Source organism: Sander vitreus, chromosome 11, assembly GCF_031162955.1.
Source record: "Sander vitreus isolate 19-12246 chromosome 11, sanVit1, whole genome shotgun sequence".
Classification (NCBI taxonomy): Eukaryota; Metazoa; Chordata; class Actinopteri; order Perciformes; family Percidae; genus Sander; species Sander vitreus.
In genome coordinates this window covers 3,096,508-3,121,897 of record NC_135865.1, presented here as the reverse complement: position 1 = coordinate 3,121,897, position 25,390 = coordinate 3,096,508, and the positions used below count along the sequence as shown (strand labels likewise).

General features: G+C 40.2%; 1 protein-coding gene across 1 annotated transcript in view; it reads right to left on the bottom strand.

Annotated features, from left to right (window-relative positions):
- Positions 1 to 25,390, bottom strand: part of dpp10 (dipeptidyl peptidase like 10) — a 129,834-nt gene that overhangs the window by 38,350 nt on the left and 66,094 nt on the right. The window contains exons 4-7 of the mRNA XM_078263073.1: positions 20,355 to 20,449; positions 20,163 to 20,237; positions 3,462 to 3,514; positions 2,302 to 2,383 (exon numbers count right to left, since the gene is read on the bottom strand). Of these exons, the coding sequence (XP_078119199.1) occupies positions 2,302 to 2,383; positions 3,462 to 3,514; positions 20,163 to 20,237; positions 20,355 to 20,449 (305 nt within the window). The remainder of the gene's footprint in view (positions 1 to 2,301; positions 2,384 to 3,461; positions 3,515 to 20,162; positions 20,238 to 20,354; positions 20,450 to 25,390) is intronic.

Here is a 25,390-nt window from a genome sequence, read left to right as displayed (position 1 = left end):
GGTTTGATTGCTGCAGGTTTGATCAAATTATGCAAGTTTTATTTGGAGATCTGGGCCTGGGAAAACAGATAATTTATCACCACAGACAGTTATTGAGATCGATTTCACTACCTCTAGATGACATTGCTTTTAGTCTAAACAGTAATGAAACCAAATAACTTTGAATAAAAATGTGTTTTGTGAATGGGCAGTAGTTCCGTTCTAACTATATTTGAACATTTTTTAAGTAGTATGTACATTCGAGAAGCCCTCATCACTCAAAATGTAACATGAAAATCTCAAAGCTTTGTTCATGTCTTTTACTTACATAGATAAAGCTGCAGAGCAGTATAGATAGACCAAAACCAACAATGCGTTAGTCAATCTCTCAAATTTAACTTCCATAACGTCTGTGGCCTGCCTGTCCTAGTAAACCAAAGAAAACTTTGCTGGTACTAAAACAACTATCTTTTGGATAAGGGTTACAGGTGACAGTCAATAAAGGTGGATGAAAAAGACAAGAGTAGTAACAACGAGACAATTTAGTAACATTAAAACGCTTAGCCCGATTGCCGCGCCACGCATAAAAAATGACACTTCTTCTCAGAGTCATAACTCAGTCAAGTCTGAACACACAGAAATAAAACATATTTTTAGGTTAAGTGTGACTTCTACTCTCTCAGTATCTCTGACCATTATCCCCATAATAATTAAATGTCTATTAATCCGCTTAGAAGTCATAGAAAAACAGCTCCTTATAACTACATAAGTGGCCTGACAATTATCATGTTTGTAGGTTTCTTCAGTATCACATTAATCCAGTGATAGTTTTTTGGTATATCCAGGAGGCATTGCAAACAGGAACTGCTAGTAGCTAATTCGGCATACTTTTAATGTGTTGATTTGCCAATGGAAACGAATATGGGCTAAGGAATGGGGCTCGAGTTGTAGCCAACAACGCTACTCACTAAATCCATGGCAACATTATAGTAATAATAATACATTTTATTAATATAGTAATACACACATACACATACATACACATACATTACTTTGGACATGAGGAACAGACAACCCTGATTCATATTCCAAACCTAACTTCCTGCCGTCCTAATGAGAATACAAAAATTCCCAAAGAATTGCTACTTACAGACTTTCACAAAACACACGTCGTAGCTTCCTAAGATGCACTTCTTGCTAATGATGCTGCCATGCCGCTTGAGAGCCAGAAAGCCTTCACATCTGTCTAGCTCTCACCTCCTCATCACCATAATGCCTTCCTAATGGAGTTGTGTTTGATTTATGCTCAAATACTACACGCTGAAATTTGAAAATATGGACAAAGCAAGCAGCTCCACTATGCTTTAGCCTTTTGATGGGAGAAAATGTGCATCTAATTAGGTTCCCTCAAAACCTGAGTACATAATGAGTAGAGCGGGGAGTTCTGAATTAGAAGCGCATGCCACTAAAACGACATGCGGTACAAGCAGAAACACACACGTCAACCAGGCCTGGAGCTGAAGATACATTTGTCATTTGTTTGGCAGATAAAGACTGTGGGACTCAGCAACAAATATGCTGGAGTCAAAGGCTACATTATAAACTGTGCTTGCTCATTTAACTACATGAAAGGAAAGCAAGCTCATGTGTACTTACTGCTGATTCAATGTATTGTCTTGGTTAGTAATTGCAGTCAAATATCAACCTTGTAACCTTGAAACCTTCTATCGTGAAATAAACACGTAATAACTTGTTTACCGCAGCTTCAGTATGTATAAGACACAAAGAAGTAAATGTGTATCCACAGCGCTGTGGAGGAAGGTCTGGCTACTCCACACAGCATTCCGGGATGTGAGGAAAACGTGCTCTGGTTTATTGGCATTTCTTTAAACCAATCACAATCGTCATGGTCGGTGCTAAGCGCCGGACGGAGCAACGGTGCGTCTGTCAAATAGCCTCGGGAAGGAACTTGTTTTGGTGGAAACTGTGTACGTTCAAAAGTTGTTTTAGTTGTGCAACAGAAAACTCAGATTGGACAGATAGTCTAGCTAGCTGTCTGGATTTACCCTGCAGAGATCTGAGGAGCAGTTAACCATAGTCCTCAGAAATCCACCGGAGTTTAAAAGGCTAACACAAAGGAAGCGAAAGGTGACGGACATCCGGCGGATCTTCCGGCGGCACCGGAGCAATCCCGGAAATGAATCATCGTCGATATAGACTATATTCACATTAACCCTGACATGCAATAAATGTAATGCAGGCAAAGTGATGCGGTGCCGAGAGGCAGGATGAGGCTGTGGAAGGTTTTCTGTGTGTTCTCACCAGCTGTTGGCCTTGCACTCCCCACGCAGCGTACTGCAGCACCGAGTTCACCACCTCAGGAGGGTCCAGCTCCCAAACCTCCCTAAACAAACGACAAAAAGCAATGTCTTCACAAACATAAAGGGGGCACAGTGTTTGCATTCAGGGCACCGAGGCTTGGGAAGGATCTGCCCGAGGATATCAGCTCAGCTGAGTCTCCTTTAAGTCCCTCCTTAAAACAGACTTTTATCAGAGAGCCTTATCCGGATTTTATTTGAGATTGAAGCTCCTTTGAACTGTCTTTTATTTCTTTTAAACATGTTTTTTTCCTATTCTTACCTACTGTATGGATTTCTATACACCAAATATATGTTGTAATTGTTGTAAAAACCTGATGTTTTTATGGTCTTTTTTGTGTTGCTGTTTTGTGCCCTTAACATAACGTGGATTTTGAAAAGTGCTCTATAAAAAAAGATTGGTGGTCTTGTTTCTTTCAAGAAAAAATGCAAAACAATAGATGTCTCCATGTTGTTGAAAATGTGAGCATGTCTTTGTCTCACATTTTATTAAACTGAAAATGTTTGGGTTTTGGATTGTTAGTCAGAAATTAAACAGACGGGCCTTTTATTTCTTTACAGTTTTCGGATGTTATACAGACCAAAGAATTCAATCAAGAAAAGCATTGAGAGATAAATCAATAATAAAAATAGTTAGTTGCAGCCTTATAACACACATACAATTCATGGTACAAAAAAATAGTTGTCTGTACATCTATGTAATCCATGTATAATGAAACCAGGATCTAACTGCTTATAACTAATTCGGCATACATTACATAGTGATGGCAATTTACTAATATGTATGTTGGGGGGGTTTGAGGGTGGGCCCACAGTGTCAGACTCTGACCCTACTGTAGCATAGACATGGGACACTACCATTCTGCACAAATCCATCCACCACATCCTACACCTCGTTCATTTCTGCAGCCTCAGTCAGCTGGAGCAAGGAGACCAACTGAGAAACACCTTTTCCTCATGTGTGTCACAACATGTAGACAGGTGATAACAATACTTTCATCTCACTAGCCTTTTACCGATAGCATCTGTGTTGTACAGTTTTTGAAAAACAGCCACGTTTTCTCCCAGATGACAGCAGCTGCTGAGGAGGACCAAAACACTTACCGTGTGTGAATATTGTAGATACTGTAGGAGGCCATGTAGGAGTGGCGGTAAACCTGCAGACACACAGACAGAGAGAGATTAAAAGATGACTGTCTGAAACATTAACAAGAGAAGCAGCAGCGCCACGGATAATGACATCAGGACAGAAAAATTAAAAGGAAGAAGGCATCAAACAAAACAGACTGCTGGCTGTTCTCAGTGATAGAATCTGTAGACAATGCAATTTGCATGGGTGACAGCTGTGGGACGAGACATTTAATTCCATCTGAGAAACCCATCATCGGTGAGCGCCTCCGTGCTGAAAGCCCGGGAGAGACGGAGAGAGACAGGGAGAGAGAGAGAGAGAGAGAGAGAGAGAGGCATTCAAAGTGACAGAGGGGTGCATGTAAAGCTGTCTGAACCCCCCACCGGAGAAGCTGCGGCTGACATGATAATAGACCTCTGACCGCGGCTGGTGATCAGCCACAGAAACAGGCCATATTTTTGCATTTCATCATGAAGATGACACTCATGTATTGAGCTCTGTTACAAAGCAGAGGAATACATTACAGGAGAAGATTTTGTACTGCTAATGTAGAAACTCAGAAAACACTTCACTGACATCACAGTAACTTAAAGTGCGTCATGAGGACAATGTGTGCATGAAATGACAACGTTTTCTTTCTCTAATACCTGGGCACAGAGGGGACAGCAGGGTCAACTCTCTGGAGTGCAGGTTCATTTGGGTTTATTTTTGCAGACTTTCTATGCATACATTTTTGTCTTTATTATATTATATTTGAAAGGGTCCTTACCCCACATGCACGGCATCTTTATTTTCAGCAGAAATGTAGCTAGGAGTATGACTTTTGATTTTGTTGATTGAACTAAGCTTAAAGCTAACTTAAAGCTGCCCGGAACCCTAAATACAGGTAAAATGACACAGGGGCCTACAGTATATGAATTTTTCAGATCTTTAGTGACAATCAATCAACATATTATTAGAGTACAGTTCAAGGTTCAGTCTATTTACATATAAATTGGAATTTAACATATCATTTCCTCCAAACCATAGTAGATTGTTTGTTCCTACCCTCTAATACGACCCAGAGGAGCGTTTCATTAATTAGTGCCCCTAACGGTGGCAGGAAATACGACCTTATATGTAAACCAGAGAAGGTAAAGGTTGCGAAACACGTTGCTAACATTGTGAAACGGTCGCAGTTTGTTTAGGTTTAGGCACAAAACATTGTGGTTTGGGTTAAAATCAGATGTTACTTCATATTCGGTTGCGCACAGGATGATGTAATATAAAATGTACCGTGTGAAAGCAGCACATTCAATGGGTTGTCTCAGTTTGTTTCTACATGATATATAAATAACGTTACGTAAATATAAATAAATCACGCTCAGCATATTCACCGATGCATAGACCGTGGTTATTGCAACTAAACTATGGTTAACGTGAGGCAACTTATTTATTTATGACAGGAGATGAACACTAATCACTCACACAACAGTCAGATGCCCTCCACACCTGTACTGTTCATACGAGATGGGCACACCGCTTCCTGCATTGGCCCTGCACATTAATTGTCAGCTACAGAATCATCCAACATTAACATAATTCCAAGAAATACTGGGCAGATCAGTCATTTTCTTTCACACCAAACTCTGTTTCTCTCTTTTTGTGCAGGGACATTGTCATGTTGAAACAGGAAATGGTGCTCCCTGAACTGTTGCTTCAAAGTCGGACACACAATAGTGTCTAAAACATCATTGTATGCTGTAGCACCAGGGGACCTTATCCATGGAATAAAGGCCTTTTTTAACCAGGTAGGGCGCCCTTTAATGCTGTGATGTATGCATAAAGATCTTGGATTGTGCAGGAGCTGTTGTGGAGTTGTGATAGGGGCACAGATTGATGAATGACTGGGGCTCTTACTTAAATAGCACTGACAAGCCAACATGACTGATCTCCCAAGCTGGGACAGAAGTTGATTTAACTCTATTGACTTTGGCAAATGCTTATTCTCCCTACAGTAAGTGTACTCACTGGGTATCAATGAAGTAGGCACATGCAAAATAAGTCCAAAGCTAGACACTGGTGATTTCCATGGCAGGAAGAAGTATTTGTGTGTACTAGTTTTGTTGAAATCTAGTGATGGCCAAATGAAGCTTCATGAACAATTTTGAACCAATTTTGAACCTTTATTTTCTGAGTCCACTAGATGGCACTCTCTGTTCAACAAAGGGTTGAAAGCACACTGAGTTACCGTTCCTTGAGCCTTTTTCTTTAAACCAAGAGCGCCATCTAGTGGGCTCAGAAATAAAGAAAATGGTTCACAAAGCTTCATGAAGCTTCATTTTGCCATCACTATGGAAATCGTATGACAGACAGACAAAGCCATTCAACAAGAAAGGTCATACAGCAAGGAAGAAAAGAGTACAACTCTTAATATTAATAATGAAGATAAATAACTGCATCTAAATAACTGACATGAAAATGTGAGCAGCTATCAGTGGTTATCTCCTTAAGAGAGCCAAAACAAAAATGTAAGCTACGGACTTTACCTTTGCATAATAAGATATGCACAGAAATACAGTATATGAAACCTCTGACCATGCTGCAAGAATTTAACTGCCCTATCAAGGCAGGTGCAGCCTACCAAACAGGAACAGAGAACAGTCGAGAGAAACACCTATCAGCACCTTTTCATTTTACTGAGGCTGTTATGGAAAGAAGTATTGTGCAACCCAATGGCACAAATGAGTGCTCCCTGGTACACACAGAGGGGGTCAGCCAGAGGCTCCAAGGGCTCTGCTTCATCATGGAAGGTTTTATGTGCTATCTTACAAGTGTATTATGCCTGCTGGCAGCTCGATGCTTGGAGACTTGGTTACTGCTGTCCATCCTCCAGACAAAGCTTATCACATCCATAAAGAAACTTCTTTTTCACACACCTTGTGAAACCAAAAAAAACGTTCAAACCCAGAGGTAAATTCCAGCATATTTCTTTCAATATACATCAGTGAAATGTATTGTATGGGTACCTGGTTGAGATAAAAAAAAAAAAACAGCTTCAAAGACGGGGCCATTGTCTGCCTGGTAGCTCACCTGGTTAAGTAGCTCACCTGTACTAAGGCTCAGTCCCACCCGTGACCCTTTGCTACATGTCACCCCCCCCTCCTCGCTTTCCTGTCTCCAGCTATCCTATCAAATAAAGCCTAAAAAATTAAATGTTGTTTGTTTGATTGTTGTGATTAAACCCACAGAGTTCCCAAGGCTTTGCAGTGATCATGCTATATATATGAGCACGTTTGACTTGTGTCTTCGTCAATAAAGCCATGTTTGTTCATATAAAGCCAAAGTGTTAATCACTTTAGCTAATGAAGAACCAGTCAGCCTTTACTATGTGGGATGAACCTCAACACGTATCTATATTAGAGGCAGACATGTCAGTAGCAGCTGATTAAGTTTAATTAAATTTTCTTTCTTTAATTCCACGGCAAGGAGGATTGTTCACCAGGTATTTATATCCAGATGTCACCAAAGTTGTGCTGTAAAAGTTGCATGTGGGTACATTCTATTTTCTTTAGACATGTAAACATGTCAGCCCAGGGACAGTTAAGTTACCTGTATTTGCCTCTGCACCACTGTGTGTGAGAAAAGTGGCCAGAGGATGGAAACTGGCCCTTTTTAGCCCACTGTAATTATATTCACACAATAAAGAATTAGCCATTGTTGGTAACAGGCCAGTGCCCCTCAATGTGGCACTACAGCAGATGGCAAAGTGACTGCAGTACCTCAGATGGTAAGCAATGTAGAAATTACCCAAGCAGCCACTGGATCAGGTAACTATGTGTAATGTGAAAAGGTGTGGTCAACGTTTGCAATGATGAATCCACAGATAATTATTTCCCCGATTCTGCAGTACCCCTCAGCTCTACAGATATTTAGGGCCTGAGCGCCGACAGCGGCGAAGGCCCTATTGAAACTAAAGGAATTCTTCCTTTCTTCCAGCAAATGCAACGCCTTTTTGAGGGGCTTAACATATTCAAAAACTCACCTAAATTGGCGGTCGCATCAAGCCTGGTGAAAATGTTTCGTATTTTAAGGGTTTCGGGAATAGGCGCACAGAAATGGCTCACTAGCGCCCTCTACAAAGTTAAAGAAATTGAGCCCCTGCAGTACGTTTAACGTAGACTAACGGAACTTGGCACACATATGAAGCATCTCAAGACGTACAAAAATGCTCATTGGACCTATACCCTAAACCCAACAGGAAGTCCACCAATTGAAGGTTCAAAATTAGTGTGATTTTGGCCATTTCCACGTCGTACTTTAACAAACTCCTCCTAGAGATTTCATCCGATCAACTTCAAATTTGGTCTGTACCATCTTAAGACATTAACGATGAAAAGTTATTAAAAAAAAAAGTTTTCGTCATAGGGCATGGCCGTGGCGGGGCAGCCATTTTGTGCGTTTCGCCATTGAAACAGGAAGTGGGTGTAACTTGAGTGTATATTGTCCACTTGGCTCAAAACCTTTCAGGATTCATGAGTCCAACCCTGAGCACATCTAAAGGCTGATATTTACTCAAAGTCATAGCGCCCCCTAGTGGCAACAGGAAGTAGGCCTAAAAGTCAAGGCGCTATACTTAAACTCCTCCTAGAGATTTCATCAGATGGTCTTCAAATTCGGGTCTGTGTCATCTAAAGACCTTAACGATGAAAAGTTATTAAAAGCAAAACTTTTCATCCAACGGTGTAGGGCGTGGCGGCCATTTTGAGCATTTATCGATGAACGAAGAAGTTTTGTAACTTTAGTGTACATTGTCCAATTTGGCCGAAATTTCTCATGATTGACAAGAGTCCAGGCCTGAGGACATCTAGAGGCCAATATTGACTTTTGGTCATAACGCCCCCCGCTGGCAACAGGAAATCAGCCTTATATGATAAACATCATCCGATTTACACGAAACTTATGTGTGGTCTACATGTGATACTAAGCTGCCCCCTATACTTTAACCACGCCTACTTACTCAGGCCACGCCCCCTTTCCTAACATTTGAACCGTTTAAGGTAGACCCTCGTGTGAGGTATCATTTAACTCAGCAGAGAGTTCCTTCTTAATGTGTGATGGCTTGGCCCGCCCCATATGCTGTAGCCACGCCCCTTTTTTATAACTTATGACCCGTTTCATGTAGACTCTTGTGTGAGTTATCATTGAACTCAGCAGATAGTTCATTATTCATTGGTGATGGTTTGACCCGCCCCCTTTATTTTGCCACACCCCTTTTTATAACTAATGACCCATTTGATGTACACTATTGTGTGAGGTATCATTGAACTCAGCAGAGAGTTCTGTTTTCATTGGTCATGGTTTGGCCCACCCCCTTTAGTCTAGCCACGCCCCCTTTCACAGCTAATGAACTGTATGATGTAGAGTCTTGTGTGAGGTATCATTGAACTCAGCAGAGAGTTCCCTTTTCATTTGTGATGATTTGCAGTGTCTGAATGCTGCGCAAATGCACGGTCGCAAGGAGCGGCACCCGCCAATAACCCTGACACGCGCAGAGGAGCGAGGGCCCGTCCAACGCTGCTTGCAGCTTTAATTATTTTTGCATCTTTCAGCTCACTGTTTTGGTTTTCTGCCTCACAGCTTTGCTGTCGGTTCACTCCCACCACTCTCATAGCAACAATCTCATAATGGGGTTTGTATGATAATGTACAAAAACGTATGCACAACAATTGCTATGATATCCTACAAAATTTTAGCAGTTTAGCGGTCTTTACAGTTACATTTATCCAAGAAAAGATGACCATGAGACGGGGACCGGACACTGTGAGGTCCCGGTCCTTTGCCGTTGCAGTTGAATTTAGTCGACAAAGGTGACCAACAGTTAAGTTTAGGCACCAAAACGACTAGTTAAGATTAGAAAAAAGATTGCAGTTTAAATAGTACTACCGGGACATGAACACCCGTTTTCTGGGTGAAAGTCTTGTGTTTTCCCCTTAACTTCTTCTGGGACATGAACTCCGCCCCCCAACTGCTTGAAAGTCAGTAATAAATACGTGAAATACATACGAGTTACAGTGCATTACTTTTTGTAGCTCCGGTATATGTACAAATGGTTCATGAGAACAGCCTGCTCATTGCATTGTTTTCAATGAAAAAGCTTTAAGAACCCACTGTACATTACCTCCTGAGCACCAAACAGCTGACAGACAAAGTTAGCCACACTAACATACACACTGTGGAGCATTTACAAGCTAAAGAGCCAGATATTTCTGTCAGAAATTTGCGTTATAGAAGTAAGTATAGTACTTACATATCTGAAATGTAACGTAGGATAGTCGGTTTATGTTCCAGTACTCCCACAGAGAACAGAGTATATTATTATCTTTTTCTCCAAAGTACTAGAAACTAAACAGATGTTAATGAGGGTTATGGCTGTTAAAAAGACATTATACAAAGACTACAATAAGGCTTTGGATTCCAGCCTAAGCACCCATGAACGGCCCATAACAATAAGCTGGAACATAAATAACACGACTCTCATTAATAGTGAACGTAAATGACTGTTTGGAGAGAAGAGGATTCACCGAGCTCCAAGTGACTCATATCGACTTTATGTAGAGTGTAAGTTCTCCATGCATGCTGAATGTACTGCAGTTGACACAGGGGTTGAGTGTGTTCAATATAAATGTGCAGGCTGTTATTACAAACATCTCTCTGTGTTGTGGCGAACGGTGCCTGGGATTACAAAGTGATTCTCCAAGGTGCTCAGACACATTTGTCAAACTTGGACATGACCGAACTTCTTAATTCTCTGCCCTGAAATTGAAAAAAAAACAAACTCCTTGGGCCCCAAATGAGCCCTCAAATGAACTTTTCAGCAACGCTCCATTAAATGAGGTGTAGGGCTCACATGGGTACGCTGACCTTTGTTGCCGGCTCGCTGATAAAACACAAAATGTTGTGACATTTTCAACACTGACATAAACAATGGCTGTGGAGATGAATATTATGTCACAAACCCAAAGCACAAGGGCCAATATAACAAAATGTTATTAATACTACAACTTTGGTCTTTGAAAGCACACACCCTTTGGCAATGTGACAACCAGGCTGGGGGAAGTGTCTCTTACTTAGTCAGTAACACCTTAAAATAACCATCATTAATAAATGGTAAATCCCTAGTTGATTACACTTTAGTTAATAGTTATTTTAAAGGTCTTTACTTACTTTTTTATCATTAGTGTAATATAAAATAATTTGTTTATATATTTAGATGGTAACACTTTGTCAATGGTTTATAATTGTTTTTTAAACCATTATTAGTATTATTTGTACTATTATAAAGTTGCTGCTAATAAGACTTAGTCAATGATAAATGAGTGGTTTTTAAAACATCAAGTTACATTAATTTGGACCCAAATTAAATCTGTCTGGATTAAGTCGAAATTACTAATAATTAATAATAGTACTTATTACTCCTAATTTTTATGGCCGCGTCGTTAACGGTCATTTAAAGGATAAAACGGTGGGCCATAGAAGAATGTAGGCTATGATGCACATTTTAGATGAATGAAATGTTATGTAAATTGATTAAGTAAGAATCACTTTAGTCCTACGAGAAAATTTTAATAATAATAAAAAATAACCATTATTCATTTCCATATCATTCTTTTGTGAAAGCCACATGGAGCCACTGGAGAGGGGCAAAGCACGCGTCTACCCCCTCTATGTGTAATCTGTGTTATTAGCACTGTCTTATTAAAAAAAAAGTCTTTTTTGTCTGAACATAATGTCTGAACATAAAAGCTCTGGTTTCACTTCAGCTCACTATAAACTAAAGATCTACAGTATGTAGTCTCCCAGGAGATATTAGGGTATGACATGAAACTACAACATCTTAGTAACACAAAGAGAAAAAATAACAAACAGCACAGAGACATAAAGAGTGTTTTGGGACTGTCATGACAGAGGAAGTGTAACTGACTCCCCCCTTCCGTGCTTGGCATCACCCACAATAAGCAAAGAGAAAATCGATAGCTTTGTGGGAGTAACTCCCTGGATGGATCTGTACCGTGGAAAACATGTCAGGCCAAATGGCTACCGAAGAACTACAAAGCTATGGACTTTAGGGTATGTGCAGCCGACACTGTATAGCACAGTGAACCATCTCGTTGCCATGACAATGTTGCCTCTAGGTACACTTACAGGTATGAAGCTTTGAACTTTTGTTCCTTCATGTTTGTGACACTGCACTAGCTTTCCATTACAACAGGCCCATTTAGAAACTTTACACAAAAACACAACTGGTTGCAAGAGAACTTGAAGGACTATTTCATCTTCACAACATGGTATAGGATTGTACTCAAAGATCAAAATCACACACTTCAAAAGGCTGAAACTGCTTCACTCTCTGCTTTGAGCTGGTCAAAACTTAATGAAAAGAAAGAAAGAAAAAAAGATTGCTCTCTAATGCCCATTTCCAGTGCACTGCATGCTACTGTCTACTTGCTCTTTTTTAGATTTTCCATTAGCAAAAGTTTTCGATGGTACCTGGTTCTTTTATTTGTAGGTCAGCGTTGAATCAAACAATGCTTATACTAGAAGGTGGAGTTAAACACTGCAGACCACCGATTGGTCAAAGAGAACCGTCACTAGTGTGGCACGGGACATCGTGCACAAACCCGCTATTTTTAAATAGCCAAGCTATCAATAGCAACCACTATTACTTTATTCACTCGCCCCAGATTTTAAACAAATGGCAGCCCGCAAAACTACGCCGGACACGATGCTGTGCTCTGTAAAACTGACAAAGTGCAGACATCCTTGCTGATGAAAGGATCCAGCGAGTGTCGCATTGAATATGATGCTCCGGCAGTTTCACCCGGCGTCGCTATGGTGATCAGCTGAGAATCTCACTTACACTGAGGGGGGAACTATCCACAGTGGAAAATGAAAAAGAAAAATGCACCTGGTATCAAAAGTGAGTCGAGTCAAGTCAACCATTACCATGCAGTGGACATGAGGCATTAAGCTAGGTTTATGGTCGCCGTGGTGTTCCCAGCTCGAGGTGCGCAAGACATAAAATGACATCACCACGGCTGTCATTTTCAGCGCGAAGGCTCCGCAAGTTGTCACGGCGCATGGTCATGCACCCCTGAATTTCTGTAACTGGGCGCGCCCTGTGTTTAACATGGTCGGCTGGTAGACGGGCTGAGCAGCTTTGCCTCTACAAACATCTGTGTGATTCTTCACGTACAGACCACAGAGAGTCAAACAGCCCTAAATATGAGGTCAGAGAGAGACACCACACTGGGAAAAGAAGAAGCATTTTGCTGGAGAGTGTTGAAAAACACGAGAGATCACTTTGCAAAGCCAAAGAAACGGCCTCACGGAAAGAGTGTTCTTAACAGTGTTAGCGGCAGACAGTCATTTTGATTTGGAGATAAACGAATTGAACGAACTGCAATGTTTGGCGGTACGTCAGTGTTTACCATAAATGTGTTTACTACTGTTGCCAGGCAGCCTGCTCTCCTTTAGTTCCGCTCTCTTCTTCTTCTCTACTACTTCTTGGCGTTTGTACGCCCCCTGGTGTTCCGCAGAATAGTGCAACAAACAATGCGTTGAGCATTAACGTCTCTGTGCATGTTCGTAGCGCGCGTGCCATCTACGGAGTATAACTCAAGCTTGAGTCTAACCTGAGTGACTGTGTTAGTGGTGGAGTGGGTGTGGAGGAGGGGCTCAATTTGGAAAATGTTTTCCCTTTGTCAATATTTCCTAATGGCTGGCCTGGTCACAGTACATTAAACATGTACAACATTATCCAGGGGCTTTTAGAGACAGTGTAAGGAACGCAAGTGTTGTACTTTAACAACAAAATCACAAAGGCATACTGTTTGTACTGTGTTGGCATGATCTGAGAAATGTTGACGTATAATAGTCGGTATCCCAATTCACTGCAGCAGCCCCCATTCTAACACACTCATTTGAAACACATAATACAGAGACACAGGTTTTTCAGTGGTTTTCATATTTGGTCCTGTTTCTGACATACCAGGTGGGCTCTACTGTCTACTCTTTTCCCTTTGTTTTCAGCATTACATCTGTGACTCCCTACTCACATTCACCACTCAGCTTGTTTGTTCCATCAGCAATTTTGGCTTGAGGTGGGACACTGGAACATGAACTCATCTCATACTAATATGAAATACATCATTTTTAAGACAACTCCATCGGCTCTCAAGGCAAAGTTGGAGGAAATGGATTTTTTGCATTGGCAGCCAGAAACCAGCAGAAATCATGCAATATACAGAACAAATGAAAGCACACAATCCATTTACGACTTGACATGCAAACAATGGAGGCTGTCACTCCGAATCAGTGAGAAATCAGTCAACATCAAACCCACACAGTTTGTTGCCTTAATAGCTTAAAGCTAATAAACTATTTTACTTTATTTTGCATTTTTGCTTCAGTGGAAAAGGAAAAAAAAAGAATATGCATAGTAAGAGAGACAGAGAGAAAATTTAACAAATGTCCCACACCACATTTGAATGCCGTTGCTCGTGATTGAAAGCACTGGTCACAAAGATGCCATAAGATGACATATAAAGAGTGAAAAAGTGACTAGGCTGCAAGGATTTGTGCTGACAAGAGAATTACAAGATGTCTGCCTACGAGGCTGAAAAACACAAGCCTTTTGTCAGCAGTGATAAACAGGAATCCCAGAGATTAAGAGCTTTTGTCGAGCTTAATCACTGTGTGATACAGATGAAGTCAGATAACTGTATGTAATCCTACAGATAGGTGACGCTAAAAGAGCTTTCTCCAACACCTGGTAACAGGAGACTCCTTCATTCACTTAGGAAACGAATCCATAAGATAACAGAAAAAGTACTGGCAGCTCATTACACGGACTTTGTCCCGTAATAAAAAAACTTAAATCACATGTGTACCTAGAGTTAAAATAAAGAACTTTTACTGTTAGGCCTATATAAAATTCTCTCATACAAAGCTGCTCCCCCTTACATACTACTCACTAAACCCTGTGTAGCTGCTGCTCTCCCCGGTACGTTCTACAAACACGCTGAAGGGCGCTTTTTTCGTCGCTTCAGACGCTGACAGCCACTGTCCAAACGTCCGTATTTTACGAGTTCGGAGTGAGAACGGGTTGTCAGCACACATTTTGGAATTACATTCAAAAATACAACTGTGAATCACTTTCTATGGACAATTTGTGTTAAAATATACAGTCACACAACTGTTAATACAGATATATGCCTATATATATGTATATATATATATGAGTGTAGCTATAGTGTAGCTTCTGAAGCCAGCACAAAGAATGTTATATACAACAACGTATTAGTTCAAAGCCTGCATGGGATCAAAGTGTGTGATTAACAGGAGACTGGTTTACTCATTTTAGAGCAGAGCCAGGTCCCTATGTTATTCTTTTCATCATTCATTACAGGTTACCATAAACTGCAAGCACACACTTCATGGTACAATTCATAGATCAAAGCATGGGATTACAACAAACCACATTAATAGCTCGGAAAAAAGAAAAACATTTTTAAAAAGCAATCATGGAAAAAAGTCATAAATAATAAATAAATTACTTAAGTGTGCTTATTAAATTAAGCAAAAAAAAAAACTGCATTCCAGTAGAGCTGGGCGATATGGAGAAATTCAAATTTTATAATATTTTTGACCAAATACATTGACGTCTTGGTATATTGGTGCTTTCACAAAATATTTACACAATGAGATTTTTGATAAATAATCATCAGAAATGTGGATATATTGATTAAGTGGGTAAAGGCAAGTACTAAAACAGCTAGAACAGTCTGGTAAGTTGAGAAAATGACATCACTTTACTGTAATACAGCCTTTAAAACCAGGAAAACACAACACTTATGTCATATTACGATATCCAAAATTTAAGACGATATCTAGCGTCATATATCAATGTCGATGTCATATCGATATATTGCCCTACTTTCCAATGTTGTAGTACTCGAGATCGGGTCGTCTTGGTCTCAACTGCATTTTTACTCTGTCTTGTCTCAGTCTCAGATAACGAGAACTCTGGATTTCATTTCAAGACCGGTCCAGACCACAGCTGCGTTTTGATTATTTTATCAAGGCATTTGTCATGATACACTTATGGCAATAAAATAGGTGAACGAAGAAGAATCTTAATTTGTTTTCTGTGGGTGTTTTTTAATGGGAATGTGGATTTTTCAGATCAATTTGATGACTGCCTATGTCACGCAGTCTCGGACTCGCACTGATCTGGTCTTGGTATTGGTCTTGACTAGGTCTGAAGCCCACAACGTCTCGGTCTTGTCTCGGTCTCAATACACTCTTGTCTTGGTAATGACTTGGTCTAGGGTTAGGTGGTCTTGACTACAACACTGCTGCATTTCGATGCTACACAAAAGCCTTTAACACATAATGATTGGACATGAGCTTAAATGTTGACGGCGCATTAGTGTGCAGTGTGAATAGGTTTTGGCACCTGCCTGACAAAAGGATTCACATTTATCTGTTAAAGATTTAGCCGATCACATTATAGCACAAGAACAATATTTGAAAACTAGAGACCGTCTTGCGATGGGATCACACCAGCCACGGCGCTAAATCGAGGGCGCTTCCGGCACCCTGTCCTTGGCCCTTTTACAAATGTGGCCTTTATCTTGACCTCAACTTCACACCTGTAAGGTTTTGTGACTGTATCTTGCACAGTTAGGGCACTGTCGCATTGACAAAGTCTGGCCTCAATCAGACATGATCTCTCTCACTCACACACACACACACACACACACACACACACACACACACACACACACAGAGGTGAAAACAATCGCGGCTGGTAACAACTATAGCAAAGACAAAGTGCAGATTTCAATCGAACTAACGGAGTGTGGAGTAATAGAGACAGGGGTTATTTAAAAGCAAGCTTGCTGTGTGGTAATAAACAAGAAATAAGGGACCTGTGCATATTGTACCTGTGTTTTAGATGATTAAATTAATTTCATTTGCATATTTGTGAGCTGTCACAAAGAAGAAATTCCTCAGAATTAATACATATTTCCAATTAGAGGCAGTAATGTCTTTGGAAAACAGCTATAGAACGGTATTCAGTATGATGCAACGCCGCAGCCTGCATTAGGCTGTGGCGTGCATCATTACCATACCATACTGTTACCAGTTCAGTGGCAACCTTTTTGCCAGTCCAGAAAGTGTGACATCCTTTTACCAGAGGCCACAGGGAAGCTGTCAGGTGGCTGGTATGGACAAAGAACAGAGACCTGGCTTCATGTCCTGCATACTGTGTGCTGATATGTTTAGGCCACTAAAGCATTCTATTAAACCTGCAGTAAGTGATTGTTTGGCCACTTGATGGCAGCAGAAACAACATTGACACATCATCATCTTTCAATGATAGGCGTACGTGTACATACGTAATGATATGGTATGTCAAATGTATTAGCAGTTGCTTATTCACACATGCAGAAGTTACGGAGCAACATTATAATTCATTTAGTCAAATATTTTCTCTCTTTTCGCTCTGTTTTGGGTCTCCACCAACTACTGAAAGAAGTAGCTGTCTCTTTAGCTGCTACATTTTACTTTCACTTTGTTCACCAGCTAGTCTCTTACTGCTGTTTGTACTGAGCAGGGGATGTTTAATAGCTTTTTAGAGCTTTTTTCACTGGTAACAGCTTCCTGCTGTGGCCAAATATGATGCTATGAGAGCGGTGAGAATGCACCAAAACAGTAAATTGTGTACCAGACAGTTAAAAAATGAGCTGTAACTAACTTTAAAGCTCTATAAAGCTGAGTTGATATTGATTATAGCTGATTTAAAGTTAGGGAAAGATTTTGGTTGAAAAATCAGTGCATCCTGTCTCATCCTTGAAATCAGCAATGACGTTTTAAATATTTGACCAAAACCATGATGATTCTCTAACCTTAACCAAGTGCTTTAAGTTGCTTAAACCAAACCGTACATGTGTTAATCATGTTTTAGTTGTCAGGGAAAAGAGATGAAATACTGTATTTTGTAAAACGGTTTTATGTGAACCGAACATTTAGGAGATAGGGCTGCACACCAAAATATGTTTTTTTGTATGCATACAAGTGAGTGTGCACTTGCTGTCTTTGCATCTCTGACAAATACTTTGTCATAAATAAGATACACACTGTTTCCACTGCTGTCAGCAGCGTCCACACAGGCTGAAATAAATTATACAATTATACAGACATTAACATCTCACTACTCGCCGTCATTGGAACACTTGATCAACTGTACATATTCAAAGCTGTACTCTGATTTAATAAAGAACAAACTGTACAAAGTGAGAATGGTTTATGTTTAGCTGTTATAATGTTCTTATTTCATTGGAATTACTTATAGAGCTATAATTAAACTTGTTAACACAACAACTCCAATTTGTTTGGGGATTTTAAAATCTTTATTTATCAATGTTCTTTATGCTTCGGCCTGTTCTAAAAGTGAGCTGGTGAGTCAGCGGAGACTCACATTAAAACCTATTGTATGGGCTGTTCAAGGCTAGGACTGGTGATATTTCATATTTTAATGGTTTAAATGGCGGCATATCCTTTCTGTATTAGTTACATTGGTTAATTTATGTTATGTTATTTTGATTATTTGTTAAAAATGGAAACAGTTTTCTCTGGCAGCCACTCTCGAGGTCCCAGTCCAGAGCCAGGCTGTCATACCTAGAAACGAGGTCCTAAAACTGCAGCTTCCCATATTGCAGGAACATGCTACTTGGTTGAAGACTCTTCTAACAAACTGATTCATCATGAATATCTCCTCCTGCGAGGTAAATTACAAATGATGGTGTAACAAGCCCGTAATGTAATTGTAAATTACATAAACTAGATTAGAAATAGACCAACGGCACTATTCTTCCTTCAACATAACCTAGTTTATGCTAAAAATAAACTAGGCGTGTGTCTATTTGCTGCATTGTTCCAAATTGTAACTTAAACCGTCCATGCAAACTATGAAAATTGGTTCTGATTAATCGCCTCGTTACTAATAATCACAGTTTATCCCTTCCAGTGTGGAGGTTCCAATTTGCATATCTCATTTTACATCTTCTCTTTTCTGATGGAAAGCTGGTAATCATGGTTCAAGCTTGCAAGTTTATTCAACCCTGACAGTCTACTTCTGCATGGGTTAGTCTTTATAACTGTGGAATGTCATTTCTTACACAGTAAGACACAAGGTGTGAGTGACAGGAGGGACAGAAAGTCAGCTGGGCTGCTTTTATTATGACATCTTGACATCTCAAGATTGTGTAATAATAATCAATAGTCTGCTTAGTCTCATATATGATTCCTGCTTGTCCCATAAGTTGCTGTGAAGTTACATAGAGTGGAGGGCTGACACAAGATGTACTTATATATATATATATATATATATATATATATATATATATATATATATATATATATATATGTACATAGAAAAATTATAAGATTGGTTTTTGGTGAGTTTTGTGGTCTTTACGTAAGGTGACAGCTGAAAACAGGAAAGGGGGGAGAGAGGGAGGGAATGACATGCATGCAACAAAGAGCAGAGGGTCGGAATCATACCTGCAACCATTACAGTAAGGACTAAGCCTTAGTACATGGGGCGCACGCTCAACCAGGTGAGCATCATACTTTTATAAACTTTGACAGATAAGACTTTTTAAAGGTAATACGAATCCTTTTTGACTCCGGCTAGTACCAACATTTAGTATGGCATTTTCAAAATAAGAGCATTAAAATATTATCACTGAAAGGATAGACTGAGATTATGGGGGGGGGGACTGGCAATCCTGAATAAAACTGAATATGCGAATTTAACCAGAAGATCAGATTTAATTGCCATTTTGTTTTTAGTTCCTTATTAAGTCGAACATCATATTAATTTGTGCCGTCATCTTCCCCTATTAACTATCCTGTCATGGACAACTTCACTTGACACTGATGCCGTAACCATCTGGTTACATTTTATTCATCTGAGTGAGTACACTACACTGTTTATTTCTAAAGAAACACGACAGTGTATAAAAGGCTCCATTACCTTGTATCTCACGTTATGGCTCCGTAGCAGACGTTTTTGTAAAAATAGGCTAACGATTGTGTCATTAGCTTAGCTGTTGATTAGCTGTTTAAGTTTAATTACTAATGTTAACTAGCATTTTAGTTAGCATTAATTAGCCTGTGCCCATGTTATCTCCTTACATATACCTACGCTCTCCGTCTCCGCAAAATTGAGAATGATTGAGATTTCTCTTGGCAAAGCTACCAGAAGACTTCCAACTTTCAGACAGGTTGCTCACGTCACATTTACGTGGTCTTTGGTGTTTTTTTGACCCCAACGTCTCCTCCCAGGCAGCGTGGCAATGGTTATGTTTAGGGTTAGGGTTAGCTGCTTGGAAGGCGCCGTTGGAGGCAAAAAACACCATTGAGCCATTTACGTCGTCTCTCTCAGTTGGAGGCTGCGCAGTACTCTGTTACATACATTACACGGGAATGAGTGCAGAGTCTCATATGCAACGCATTTTCATGAATAGGGTTGTATGATATTGTACGAAAAGAGATGTGAAAAATCTGAAATGACGTCTGTCTTTTGTCACTGCAAGAACATTCATGGTTGTTAAGAAATGTACCTGTTTCACATCATAAGCGAAGAGCACATATTTCAGATCAGGGGAGACAGAATACTTCGCCACGTTGAAATTTATCTGGAAATAAGAGAGAAAGAAGGACACAGAGAGATAGACTTACTGTCTGCAATGCAAATCATTATGAAAGCATTTCCTCATAATTTAATATACAGTGTGACAAACTACTCTACTTACAAATGTTGTGTTTGTCAGGACAATCTCCGTTTCGTTTGTGAGGATGTTGAATTTGATGACGTGGCCATCACTGTTTCTGTAGATGACTTCAGAGTCTGGGAATAGAAGCAAAGGGAACAAAGAAAAAAAACATCTGTATGAAGGAAATTGAATTTTGAAAGCTGTCCTGAAAAAAAGACATTACAGAGAAAAACTTCAAAGGCTAAACAACCCAAAGCTGCCATCCCGACTCTATGGAGAACTGCAAAGATGCCATTAACAACAAATGTTTTCTAAGCCTCATCGTTCCCTCACATTTAAATAGCAGTAACAATGCCACAGACAGCCAAACACGCTCAGGTCCGTGCAACTGCAATGTAACGCGATTAAGAGTGAGAATCAAAAGTTGGATTTCACTGCCAGAAAAACAAAGGGAAGGCTTACATTTTTCATATTCTACTGTAGGTAACACAACATGCTCTGTGTTGATGTGGAGAGCTCTGTGTGACACGGCCAGAAACATAGCCCAACTCAAATGTCACGGTATGGGGGATTATCACGGTAATGCCTTTGTGTCAACACAGGCATAGCATGAATAGCATGCACAAATACTCATAATCTAAAAATGCATGCATGCAGATGTACACATACATGTGTACATACAACTTCTACTAAGCATGACCGTAGCAAATGTCCCTTTCATACTGATTAACTGCTCAATATGCTGACTGAAGACAGAAAAGCAGATGGAAATAATCTATATTTCTAGTTTTGTTCAGGTTATATGACAATTAAATTATTCATCTGTCGATAGTCTGGTCAAGGAATGTTGGGACATTTTCATTACCAACAACCCTAGAGCACGAGAAACCAAATCCTAAAACTCTCCAGTACAGCAGGTCCAGTAATTACCACAGGCTAAGTCAGAAAATACATAATAATTACGTGTCCCCTGATTTGTATTTTAACTGTTGGCATTATCCATCAGGTTGGCAAATGTACATGTGCATATGAAACTACTCATCCTTCAAAAGTGCTGTTGTAAGTAAATATAGCATTTTTTTGGCAAGTAAGTCAGAAAGTCCCCACAGCGTTTTGTCAGCGCTAGAGTATGGTCTGGCTGCGCCACCTATCTATTCTGGAATAGGGGGGAAAAAAACACTCTGGCTTGTTTGTATTTCTTAAAACCAATCACAACTGGCTTGGGTGGCACTAAACCCTGGATGTAGCAACGGGGTCCTTGCAAAATAGTTTGTGGCGATAGCGGAATGGGAGGGACATGGATGTCGGCTTTGTCCCAGAAATGCAAATCCGTTTGGCCAGACTAGCGAGAAAGAAACCAAAAAGTCAGGAAGCAGCGACAAAGTCTGGGCAACATGCCCTCAGCAGTAAATAAAATGTTGACCACACATGAATCACTGTTTTAACAAACCGTAAAGTGAGCAATGACATTAACAAGTCGACAGTGGAGACATGGCGAGGTATATTGTTTGGTGGCAGACCATGATTAACCATGTTATCTTAAACAAGAGCTGATTCTGTTTTGGAACTTTTGTAAAGAAGTGGTAGGCATGTATGCTAGTACAGTTAGCCACCAAAATGTTGAGCAGAGTAATAGAACTAAGTCAATTCATCTATCCATCATTTGCTATACCCGCTTAATCCCGAGGGTCGTGGATACGGGTCATAGCCAATCACAGCTGACTTTGGGCAGGATGCAGGATACACTCTGAACACGTCACCAACTATCAATCACAGGGCTGGCACATAGAGACAGACAACAGCTCACACACACATTCACACCTACGGCCAATTTGGAGTCACCAATCAAACTGCATGTCTTTGGCCTGTGGCACGGAGCGTAAGTTATAATGACCGGGCTGTATTCATGCATCAAAATGACAGGAAGTTACTAATGGGTTGTGACCGTTTTTTTTTTTAGTAAATTCCCAGACATGTCTGGATAATAAAACGTGAATCATTGCATGTGAAAATACTGAAGAGGACATGGCAATGCGTGCGTAGTGTAAGGGATTAGAATGTCATTGTAACATATTTCTAGAGACATGCAGTATTCATTTTACGGATTCATTCGTCTCCTCTGATCCTCGCGTACCCTGTGGTAAACTGCTTCTACACAGACCCAACACCTGTTATTTTGATTATTTTTGGGGTCTTTCAGGTGGAGTGAAGTCTTTATCAATTAGTGGCAGAGAGACATGAATGTTTTGTCTGTACAGCAGAAACAGAAGCAGGTTCCACAACATCACAGAATGCTTGAACAAGCTGTTTCTATCGACCTTTATCTCATCTTCTAAAAATCTACAGAAACAGTTACAAAGAGAAATGCCCTGTATGTCTCTCTGTAAATGTCCGATGGTCTGGCTAGCACTGTAAACGGATAATACATAGTGGGTGTGTGTGTGTGTGTGTGTGTGTGTGTGTGTGTGTGTGTGTGTGTGTGTGTGTGTGTGTGAGAGAGAGGGTCCCTAAGGTTATCCGATGCCACTGAGACTCATATAGTAATGAATAGCTTTACTAGTAAGCACAGCTGTCTGCCTCTGGTTAATCTCAAACAGCTGCTGATGCTGTATTTGGATGCCAATCTGCACCCTGAGGAATAGGTTCCCCTGCTTCCACAATGCTCCACAAAGTTCCTCCTGCTGTTATCAAATGTGGCGGCTGTATCCTCACCTTCACTGTCACATAAAAACAGTGAACCAGTGATGTAAAACAAAACAAAAGGGAGACCAATATAGCCATTTAAGACCAATCTAGGCCTACTGCTGTCTTAATGGACTGTACTGGTTGTTCTGAATGGCCTGATCTCAACTAGATTTGATGTAGACCTATAGTGTAGAAGACTGCTTTGTACGAAAGAGGATTGGGGCTACATGTGAAAAACTTATTTGAGTTCTGAGTTTAAAGTCAAAAAGACTGACTCTGACTTTTTTCTCAGAATTCTGAATATTACTTTCTCTCTCTTGTTCTTCCCGGGGCTCTCCGCCTTACCCCTTTCCTCTATGGCAACCTAAGGGACCCATCAACAGGGACTAACATAAAATATGTTACAGCGCGTTAAAAGACATGGAAACTAAACTAAATTAAACAACCTGGGCAAAAAAAAAAACAGCCAACAACACATGTTCTAAACCAATAAATAAATGATTACAAAGTCCCTTTGCCCCACTAGAATTGCAATAGTATGAATGTAATTATGCATGAGAAGGTAATTTCTTTCTGCTCTACTGTTCCCCCATGTTTCTTTAACATGTTAACTTCCACCAACAGAAACCAACACATCCACATCACCCACATTGTATCAAAAATAAGTGGCCTTCCCACCCCAAATCAGTCAGACCTCAACAGCAAAGCCAACAAACACAAAGCACGGACAAATTTTTGGGTGTGAGCGCAAGCCGACACACACACACACACACACACACACACACACACACACACACACACACACACACACACACACACAGACACAGACACACAAACTGCGGGAGTGGGTGGGAACAGACACACACTGAAGGAGTGGGCAGTAATGGGATGGCGGGAATGTGATGGGAAAAAAAAAAACAGTCCCACGAAAGGCTCTAGTATGGAGATAGATAGATATGGAAATAGCTCACTTATAACAAAAAAACAACACAGAAAGGTACCAGGGGCAAAAACTAGCCTCCAAATATACTCTATATGTCTCCGAGGAGGTCATTTTTAAAGTATCAAAGTCCTTTTCCTTTGATGCCCGGCAGTGTTAAACTTGAAATCGGTGCATGCCTATGAGTAATAAATGAATATTTAGAGCTGATAAAAAGGAACTCATTTCTGTGATCTTTAAAACATTACCATAGGCCTCTGTACTGCTCTGCACTTGTCTCCTTAAATAATGAAATGTTCGTAGCAGAAAAAGAACAAGCTAAGACTCTAATGTATAAGTAATACCCTACGCCTGTACCCTGATGAATAATGAAACGCCAGGGCTTTTTTTATGCCTACGCTTAACTCTGTAACTTCGGTGGGTTAAGCAATGGTCACTGTACATGCCGAATGCTTCCACTGCAGCTTTTGTGTGTCTTATTTTAAGGCAAGTAAATATGTTTTCCTGATAGGGCTCCTTACAGCTTCATTTAAGATTATACCATTAATATCTGTCATGTTATCTTCACTGACGTTAGCCAGAAATATGGTGCACATCAAAATCAAATCTGTGTTTTAGTTAGAAACAGGTTTAAATGAAGAATAATGTTAAAAAAGAAATTGGTAAGCTGGTATTAGTCATGAAACCATCTCTTCCTCTTCTCTTTTAAATCTGTCAGTACTCAGTGAGCCATGAAAGGAAAGGTGAGTCCTCGCACACTTCACGTCACTTAATATGCAGCAGCGTTTTAGCCATTGGGCCTCAGGCAGGAAACACGAACAGATCTGTTCTGAAATGTCACGTAGGAAAGATTAAAAAACATCTGTGGGATTCATCAATTTTGTAGTTCAAATTCACATCTGCCTTTATCCACAAAGGAAAAAAAAGAAAAAAAGACCTAAGAGTCATAATGCATGACGGGTCTGCAGGTTTCTGTCCAGTATCATCCTCTGTTGCACTCTTATATTAGTTATGGTACGCCTTGCTTTAGTGCTTAGCTTTATGTTGAACTGTTCTCTCTTAATATATATAGCAGATTTTAGAATTTAAGGCTACATTCACACTGCAAGTCTTGCAGTGCTTAATCCAGATTTTTTGTTTTGCTCTGATTTTTTTGCTTGGCTGTTCACATTATTATTTTTTAAATGTGGCCCATATCAGATTCCAGTTTGAACTGGTCATGAACCTGAACCGACCCTCATGTGCAAAAAAACAATAACGAAGACGTCACATGCAGCATGCTGTTGTACGGAAGTAAACATGGAGGCCACTAATGTCAGCATTTAGGTTTCCTTTCTAAATTGATGTGCAGTGGAAGCCAGCAAATCTGTGAGCAGATGATAACGAGCATGAGGAGAAAGAAAGCCAAATTTCTTATTTTGGCTTTTTGTGGAGCAATGGCTGCTGCTTC